Source organism: Cydia amplana, chromosome 3, assembly GCF_948474715.1.
Source record: "Cydia amplana chromosome 3, ilCydAmpl1.1, whole genome shotgun sequence".
Classification (NCBI taxonomy): Eukaryota; Metazoa; Arthropoda; class Insecta; order Lepidoptera; family Tortricidae; genus Cydia; species Cydia amplana.
The window spans coordinates 18,146,201-18,155,487 of NC_086071.1; the positions used below are offsets into that span (position 1 = coordinate 18,146,201).

At 40.1% G+C, this 9,287-nt stretch overlaps 1 protein-coding gene across 1 annotated transcript; it reads left to right on the forward strand.

Moving 5' to 3' along the window:
- The first annotated feature begins 3,042 nt into the window (after window positions 1-3,042).
- Window positions 3,043-8,773, forward strand: LOC134662801 (seminal metalloprotease 1-like). The gene is made up of 6 exons (XM_063519106.1): window positions 3,043-3,182; window positions 3,666-3,890; window positions 5,057-5,166; window positions 6,863-7,073; window positions 7,725-7,861; window positions 8,668-8,773. The coding sequence occupies exons 1-6, from the start codon at window positions 3,065-3,067 to the stop codon at window positions 8,761-8,763; spliced, it is 897 nt and encodes a 298-aa protein (XP_063375176.1). The 5' UTR covers window positions 3,043-3,064; the 3' UTR covers window positions 8,764-8,773.
- The last annotated feature ends 514 nt before the right edge of the window (window positions 8,774-9,287 follow it).

The window sequence follows — 9,287 nt, forward strand, 5'->3', positions numbered from 1 at the left end:
GGCTTTATGCGGGAAAACTACTAACTACTACGGAAACTACTGCGGGGTTATATAGTGTAACTGTAGGTAAACATGATTAATCCATTTTTGGGGTTCCGTAGCCAAATGGCAAAAAACGGAACCCTTATGGATTCGTCATGTCTGTCTGTCCGTCTGTCCGTCTGTCTGTCCGTCCGTATGTCACAGCCACTTTTTTTCGAAACTATAAGAATTATACTGTTGAAACTTGGTAAATAGATGTATTCTGTGAACCGCATTAAGATTTTCACACAAAAAAAAAACAATAAATTTTGGGGGTTCCCCATACTTAGAACTGAAACTCAAAAATTTATCGAACCCATACGTGTGGGGTATCTATGGATAGGTCTTCAAAAATGATATTGAGGTTTCTAATATAATTTTTTTCTAAACTGAATAGTTTGCGCGAGAGACACTTCCAAAGTGGTAAAATGTGTTCCCCTCCCCTGTTACAGAAAGTTACAGAACTTCTAAAATAAGAGAATGATAAAACTAAAAAATATATATGATGTACATTACTATGCAAACTTCCACCGAAAATTTGTTTGAACGAGATCTAGTAAGTAGTTTTTTTTAATACGTCATAAATACCCTAAATACGGAACCCTTCATGGGCGAGTCCGACTCGCACTTAGCCGCTTTTTTTAAATTACTTTTGTAGGGTTCCGTAGTCACCTAGGAACCATTATACATAGTTTAGTTATCTGTCTGTCGAACCGTAAACGGGCGAGCAGTACGTGCTTGCACCTCCTATAAAGTTACTAAGTTAGGTACGAAGGGTGTGATCACTTTTTCTTTAGAACGGTCACTAAATAAACATAAATCAAGGGTGAACAGGCACCTTCTGGGCAGGCTCGCTCCATCGTAGGCCACGTCTTCGCCTCGGCTAGTCTGTGGCCATGAGTAAGTCCATTAATTATAAAAAAAAATCCCTCGTGCGGCAAGATGCCTCAAAATGGACGGTCTCAGATAACCGCGCATGCGGCGCCATCACTACGTAGTATAAAACAAAGTCGCTTCCCTGTCTGTCTGTTTGTATGTATGCTTAGATCTTTAAAACTGCGCAACGGATTTTGATACGGTTTCTTTTAATAGAAAGAGTGATTCAAGAGGAAGGTTTATGTATAATTTATTAACCCGTGCGAAGCCGGGGCGGGTCGCTAGTATTTAATGTTGAAAACTTAATGCTTCGAGGCTGCGCCTCGCACGGCGCGAAAATTCAATATATATTATTAGCGCATGAGGATAATTTTAACTTCGAATGCGTCGTTCCGTGCACTAGAATGTCATCAAGACATCATCTACGTCTGTTACTTACTATTAAAAGCTTTTCTTTTTTTTACAAAAATATGCATGTAGGTATTATACTTGTAGAATAGTTCATATAGTACATAATATCTGGGTGACCGAGCTTCGCTCGGAAAACATACAAAAACTCGAAAATGCGCGTTTCCCCAGAGATAAGACCTATTAGCTAGATCGATTTTTCGCCCCCGAAAACCCCCATATAGCAAATTTCATCGAAATCGTTAGAGCCGTTTCCGAGATCCCCGAAATATACCTATATGTATATAAATAAATAAATAAACAAGAATTGCTCGTTTAAAGGTATTAGATAGATAGATAGATAGATAGATAGATAGATAATTTGGTATGTTTCTGTGGACAACACATCAAACTTTAATGACTCTGGTGACATTATTACGATTTCTTCCTTGAGTCTGAAGTAAAAAAAATGTCCCGCCTGTAGCTCAAAAGTTAGCTTTTAATTCTCTTAACTTCACGATGTCTACAGGATAGACGCGAACGAGTTAAGTACAATAGAAAGTGTAAGACCCTTTTACGCCTTTGTGAACTAGCTTGTATCATATCAAAACAAGTTATCGATGGATAACGATGATTTCGTTTGTGATTAGTCATGTTAATTAAGTACCTGCACGTGGGACAAAACAGTGCAGTGTGGGATGCATAGTGAACAAATTCGATAAAAAAAACGTTATCGTTTAAATGGGGAAGGATATTGAATTCGAGAAAATATGAACAAACTTTCAGAAAAGTTAAATTAATTATTTTCACTTGCTGAACATCTGTTGTCGAACGGGAATGAATTTTTGTTATTGTAGCTTGTTTTTAGTCAATGTTGGGAGGATGTGTGTGGGACACAGTCAAAGCTGGTAGGCTGTGTGTGGGACACAGTCAAAGCTGGTAGGCTGTGTGTGGGACACAGTCAAAGCTGGTAGGCTGTGTGTGGGACATAGTCAAAGCTGGTAGGCTTTATGTGGGACACAGTCAAAGCTGGTTGGCTGTATTTGGGACACAGTCAAAGCTGGTAGGCTTTATGTGGGACACAGTCAAAGCTGGTAGGTTGTGTGTGGGACACAGTCAAAGCTGATAGGCTGTGTGTGGGACACAGTCAAAGCTGGTGGGCTGTGTGTGGGACACAGTCAAAGCTGGTAGGCTTTATGTGGGACACAGTCAAAACTGGTTGGCTGTATTTGGGACACAGTCAAAGCTGGTAGGCTTTATGTGGGACACAGTCAAAGCTGGTAGGCTGTGTGTGGGACACACTCAAAGCTGGTTGACTGTATGTGGGACACAGTCAAAGCTGGTAGGCTTTATGTGGGGCGGAGTTACAGCTGGTAAGCTGTACAGGGTACAGTTAAAGCAAGTAGGCTATGTGTCGAACACAGTCAAAGCTGTGTCCCACCGACAATGGGGCTGTGGCAGTCAAAGCAGGTAGGCTGTGTGTGGATTGTAGTCTAAGCTGGTAGACTGTACTGTATGTGGGATGCAGTCAAAGTGGAGTACATACGGGATACTTCTTGTTCACAAGCCAGAGTCCGAACAGGCGAGAGGAAATGAGTTCGTTCGCAAACTAGTGTCCTATCTTCACGACGGTTGCTCTATGTCTGCATGCATATCTATGGAAAATGTCAAACATTATTAATTGGTATCTTTTATCTGAAGATACGTCAGTGTTATTTTTGATAATGATAAGTAAACATATATATATAGTTCAGGAGACAGTGGTTATTGTGTAGACGAAATGCTGCGAGTAACCGTCATTCTTTGCTGCTTAGGGGTGGCGCTGGCCACCCCCCCTTTGGCCAAGTCTAGGGAAGAAATTCAGGCTTTTAGGAGTTTCTTGGAAAACACCCAGAAGGGTAAGTAATATATAATAATAGGTGCTTTGGACCAATACGCGTAATAGTGAACCGATCAAAATTTCAGGGACCAAAGCTCTATTCCATTCCTTACATTTTAACAAAATACAGATAGGCTAGGTTCGCGTCTTTCCTGTAAACATCGTAAGTTTAGGGAATCATTAATAAATTGTGTCACAAGGGAGCAAAATGCACGCACAAAACATCCTTTCTAATCAAGTGTTAATGCATTCACTGCCAGCAACCCGCCAGGCAGGTGCACTATCCGTAATCGCTTTTCGCTACATACGGTTTTTCCCATGTTATCGGCTACACTCGTAGCACGCGCTGGCATTGAATGTGTTAAGTTAACGCCCAAGGTGCAAATGATTTTGCTACCATGTGACACATACTGCTTTTCACAACAACGGGTCGTTAAATTTTTCATGTTGTCCACAGAAGTGACCTTTTTCTGAAATGTTTGACCCATTGATTAATTTACAGAGAAACCCGATGGCATATTCCGCATGACCTCTCCCGTGGATGGGGTCTCTCCCCTGGCCAATCCTGAGGAAAACAGCGGCAAGTTCGAAGGCGACATCGTGCTGGACGACTGGCAGATCCAGGCCATGGTTCAAGAGTACGCGCTGGGCCGTAATGGTTACCTCTGGCCTAACACGAAGTGGCCGAATAACACCGTGATTTGGGAATACGTTGAGGGAGAGTTTGGTGAGTCTTTTGTTAACATGGCCCTAATAATAATTAAGCCTTTAAACGCCCCATTGGTGGCTACTACAGGCCCATAGGGATTTGGAGACCCATCCTGAAACAGGTTTCAAAAGTGATCATGTTCATTTTTGAATGTCTTTTTGCGATGTTTTCCTTCCCTTTGGCTAGTGTCAAATGACATAACCAAACGGTACAAAAATTCGGAAATTCATTGGTACCTACGAGATAGGATTAAGATAACTGGCTTATTCACAAGGTCTGAAAAACTGTGTGTATCTGCCTGATTTAATTGTTGTGATAATGTGAAATAGAATGTCATCGAACACAATACTTATAACTGATCTAGCACCAAGTGGCTCAATCAAAACGTGATGTGGGATTATGTGGAGGGAGAGTTTAATAATAAGTTCTTGTTTAGTCTTAGGACCTGTATTGGTATTAACGATACATAATTATGACCAAGTGGAAAATAGGAAATAGAAAGCAGTGGGCCTAGCATAAGCGCGACAGTATCTGGCTCGCGAGACATACTACCCGTCTTTTTTCACTGTATTAATTAGAGGGGCGGGTAGTCTATCTCACGGGCAAGATACAGTCGCGTCGCGCCTGTCCTGTGCTAGGCCTACAGGTATAAATAGATCGAACTGTATAAGAGTAAATATACTGATTAAAAATAAATCACTAAACTACATAAATCATTAGTATCATGACTAATCCTGACGTATTGTTTTTTTATTAATCAAGATAATTCGAAACAAGCCCATTTACTAAATTATCTATGTACCTATAAGCTTAATTAGTGATGAATCAGGTATATTTTGTTGGTAATATTGTAATCTGTGTATGTAATCTGTAAATTGTCTAGTGATACAATTTTACATAGGTATCGTCAACTGATAACCAGATTAATCATATTGATGATAATATGCAATTTAATATGCCTATCAAATAATTTGTGACTACATATAAACATTATTTTTAGTAAAAAAAGTTTACAAAATAATTAAAAAAATTTTTTTATCCATTTCATGACAATTATTTTTTTAAAGGTAAATACTTGAATACAACTCATATTTGACGCAAATACAACATCTGCTATGCTCCTTTAGACTACCGGCACTAGTATGAGATAGACTACAATAAAATATGATTTTGTCTCTTTCCAGGACCCCTGCAGTCAGCCGCCATCGAAGAGGGTATCGCAGACATCGAGCGTCACACTTGCATCAAGTTCCGCTACCGCGAGCCGAGCGACACCGCTTACGCCCGTTTGACTGTAAGTGTGCGAGCGTCCAGAAGAGCGTTCGGCGGGGCGGGCAGCGTGCAATGTGACCGCTCGCATACGCTTGCACTTGTTTGTTATAGATGCTGCCCTGCCACGCTGCAAGCTTTGCTAAAGAAAGAGGTAGATGCGTTAGTCGTCCGTTATTTTATTTTATTTATTTTATTTTATTCTGGATGCTTACTGCCTAATATACATAGGTTGATAGACTTATCCGCTAAATGCAAATTACAAGCTTCCACATATACAGGGTGGCGCATTCAGATCGGTCAGTATGGGAAAATCTGAAACTATAAGACATACGACGATCTCTTCTTAGGAACCATGTCATCGATTTTAGTAACAAGAAAAACTGCATTCATACATTTAAAAAAAATGTGTACTCAGCTCGGGAATCGAACCCGGACGTTTTGAAAAAAAAAATCTAAAATTATTTCTATTTAGATATCGATTGTGTAGGTCTTAAGCAGTAAATGTTACTATGAAACATGATGTCTGAAATGAATAAAATGCATTGTTTTCATATCCTTTAATTTATTTTAGGTTTTCGAAATGGCCACCATTTTTTTCAATACATTTTACATAAAAAAAATTTAAATGTATGAATGCAGTTTTTCTTGTTACTAAAATCGATGACATGGTTCCTAAGAAGAGATCGTCGTATGTCTTATAGTTTCAGATTTTCCCATACTGACCGATCTGAATGCGCCACCCTGTATAATGCTAATTAACAAAAATATAAAGGTCTCGAAATAGCAAAATATTACACTGTATAGGTAAATAGAATACACGTTAGAAATTACGAACATAAACTTAAGTCGGGTATCGTTAACTATCTTACTATGAAACAAATCCACATCGGGCATATCATTCAATTCATTAAATAGCCTAGTTGTTCGGGGGAAGAAACATTTTTTACGAATGTTATTGCGAGAAAGAGGGATGCGAATCAGGGGCCTTCTGCGCAATTGCGCGGCAGGTATATAGAATTGTACTTTACTCACAAGAACCGGGGAATCAACTATACCTTGGGCTATTTTCATTAATAGACTTACATCATTTGCCGATCGTCTTTTAAATAGAGGGGCAAGGTGGAGTTTTTGGCATGACATAGAATAGTTGCTCACAGGCAGCTTAAATTTAAAAGTGAGGAATCTAACAAATTTCTTCTGTATTTTTTCTATATTATCCGCATACCGACTACCTATAATTTAATGTCACTTAACAAGAGTAGAATGAAATGTAAACCCATTCTCTTAAATTATTACCACTACGAATGTAGCTGTCATCACCTTCAGTACCATAGTTCTTCAGTCATAATGAATACCTACCTATATCTTTATAATTACGGAATCGCTCAGTTAGTAAGCGTTTGAAGCGGCTCCAATCGCATCTTGAGGTTGTTTTACCTTTACAGTAAATGCAAAAACTTTGCTTAGAAAATATTTATTCCAGTAACTATAGATCAGCCCGCTTATATTATTTTTATCTTGTCAAGCCTTTCATGTTCCATTGCTAGTCCAGTGAATTCTGCCATCGCCAAATCCCCAACTGATGTTGATGATTTATTTTCTTCTGATGTCTCATCGGAAGATTACCTCTGGAAGTCACCAGAATCATGCTGAGATGAGGCCAGTTTATGACACTTTCTCGTTACGAATAAGTTTTTCTCATCTTATTTTATCTTCAGGGTTCTCCGGACGGTTGCTACGCGCACGTAGGCTACTGGGCGACCCGAGGCCCCCACGTCTATAACCTGGCCCGCAACATCCCTGGCGTGGGCTGCTTCCGCCACGCCACCATCGTGCACGAATGGATGCATATCCTTGGCTTCTTCCACATGCACTCCACTCATGACAGGGATGACTACGTCAGGATTGCCTTCGAGAACGTTCAGCCTGGTTAGTGCTATAATCCTTTATGTCCTATTTAATACTGAAATCCCCCAAGTGACAAAATATTCCTATATCATTACAACGAGTTTGGCACTGACATATTCAGTAGCGAATGTGTAAACTACTCACAATGCAACTAACATTGGTGTAAGCGAGATCCAGTGGCGTTTGAGTTGACGTTGTTGCTAGTAAGGCCGCGTAAAACTCATAGTCGAGTGAGGGTATAGTAATTTTGGCTTACATCGCAAAAAGATTGTATAGTATAAACCAGGTGGTATTTGAGATAAGTTCTATCGATTGCTATAGAACCAGATATTATTACTGCGGCCTTTACCTTTACAAGTTAGGTACTTAAACTATTATATGAAATATAAAGATATCTTGCGGTTACCATAGAATAATAAAACTATAAAAAACGGATTATATCGCTTATATTGAATTTGACGTTTCGAATCCTTTACAGCGTTCGTGGTCAACGGGTGAACGGGTGACGGGGATAATCCGTTTTAATAGTTTTATTTCATGAGTAACTATTGCGGTAACCGGAGACAATATTACCTTAGACAATATTAAGTTATTTTCACACAGAACGGCCACACGCCACCCCGTTCCGAATGAAATAACATGCTCTTGTTGTACATTTTACTATTTTTTTAGGTACGGAGCATAATTTCAACATGCACGGCTCTGACCTCGTCTCCAACTATGGATTACCGTATGACTACGTGAGCTGCCTGCAATATGGTGCCTATGGGTTCTCCATCAACGGACTTCCCACTATTGTAGCTCTTCGGGTAACCACCAACCTTAGCCTTGAGTCCTAGGATCTGTGTAGTTGACCGCCAAAAACCGACTTAAGGCCACCCCACACTAGCGTCTTTTGAGCGTCGACGTCTATGCGCTATGGAAAATGGCGTCGCTGCGCAGTTGCGCCAACGTTGCGTCGAGCAGCAGCCATAGAGTTGACTAGACGCCGACGTTGGGGAGACGCTAATAGTGTGTGGGTTCAACAGGCAACTAATATTCATCGAGACAATTCTTACAACCCCAAAAACAAATTACGTTGCGTTGTTTTACAGAGTTCCTATGGTCACCCCCTGTTTGTATCCATCATCAGATCAGCGTGATGGTACTCGTAGCATAATATTGCATATGTATGCAAAGTTAAGTAGGTACCTACTTAGGGCGACACGTATTGCCACTTTATGAGGTACAGAGCATTATTAGGGAGTGCTCCCGGTACTGGTTTTCTATACAAATACAGGCCGCGTAGCCAACGTGCCAATCGCTTACGCTCCGTAGCGATCGAAACGCAACTGTCACTGTCGCACTTATATAGAAGAGCGATAGAGAGACACAAAGCGTTACGTTGTCGAAGCGATAGTGATTGTCAGCTTGGCTAGGCCGGCAGTACCGGAACCAGGAATTCCCGGTTCTCGCCATACAAATTCAGTACCGGGAGCGTTTCCTAGCGTTACAGCCTAAAGAATGTGGATTTTCCTGGATTCAACGCAATGGCCTCGCTTTCTCGGCCCTTTCAATCTAGCAAATTCATATTTCCTGGTCTTTGAAGTAATATATGTACTATTTTCCTCCACAGGAACACGAGGGTGTGATGGGCCAGCGTGAATACATCACCGACATGGACTGGACACGCATCAACCGTCACTACGACTGCCCCGACGCATGGGACTGAACAGACTATATAGCTATGTTAACGCAAGAATGAAAGAGATGTGACTTTAAGTCTCTTTTGGATCGCGGGTTTTAAAGTATACATCTACATACCAGATTCTATTACAATTATTTTTTTTTACTTCTCCTCTTTTTCTTTTTATCATTCTCAACCGATTTTCGTGAAATTTTGTATGCAGTATAGTTTTTTTTTCAAAATGACGTGGCGAAGCCATGGGGGTTTACAAAGTCTACAGCTCTCAGAGCCCACTAGTTTTAATTTCCTCCTATGTTGTAAGTAGTTGTCGTTAAGTTTCTGGACAAGTTGACACCCGACAGATCAAAATCCAAATATTCAAAAATTCAGCTTAGAAATAAAATAACGTATTACGTACTTTTATATAATTTTATTTTAATAAGTTAAAACAAGCGATTTTCTGTTTGATAGGTCTAGAATTTAGTAACAACAGAGATGTGTAAAATATCGGTCTAAAAATTCACATATATGTGTATGCAATGGGATATCCCTATCAGCTCCATAATAGG

What these genes read in the sequence shown, in the direction of transcription:
- LOC134662801 (XM_063519106.1), top strand. Translation starts at nt 3,065, where the DNA reads ATGCTGCGAGTAACCGTCATTCTTTGCTGCTTAGGGGTGGCGCTGGCC. An exon ending in CTTGGAAAACACCCAGAAGG is followed by an intron (nt 3,183 to 3,665) that starts GTAAGTAATATA and finishes ATTAATTTACAG; the next exon opens with AGAAACCCGATGGCATATTC. An exon ending in CTTCGAGAACGTTCAGCCTG is followed by an intron (nt 7,074 to 7,724) that starts GTTAGTGCTATA and finishes CTATTTTTTTAG; the next exon opens with GTACGGAGCATAATTTCAAC.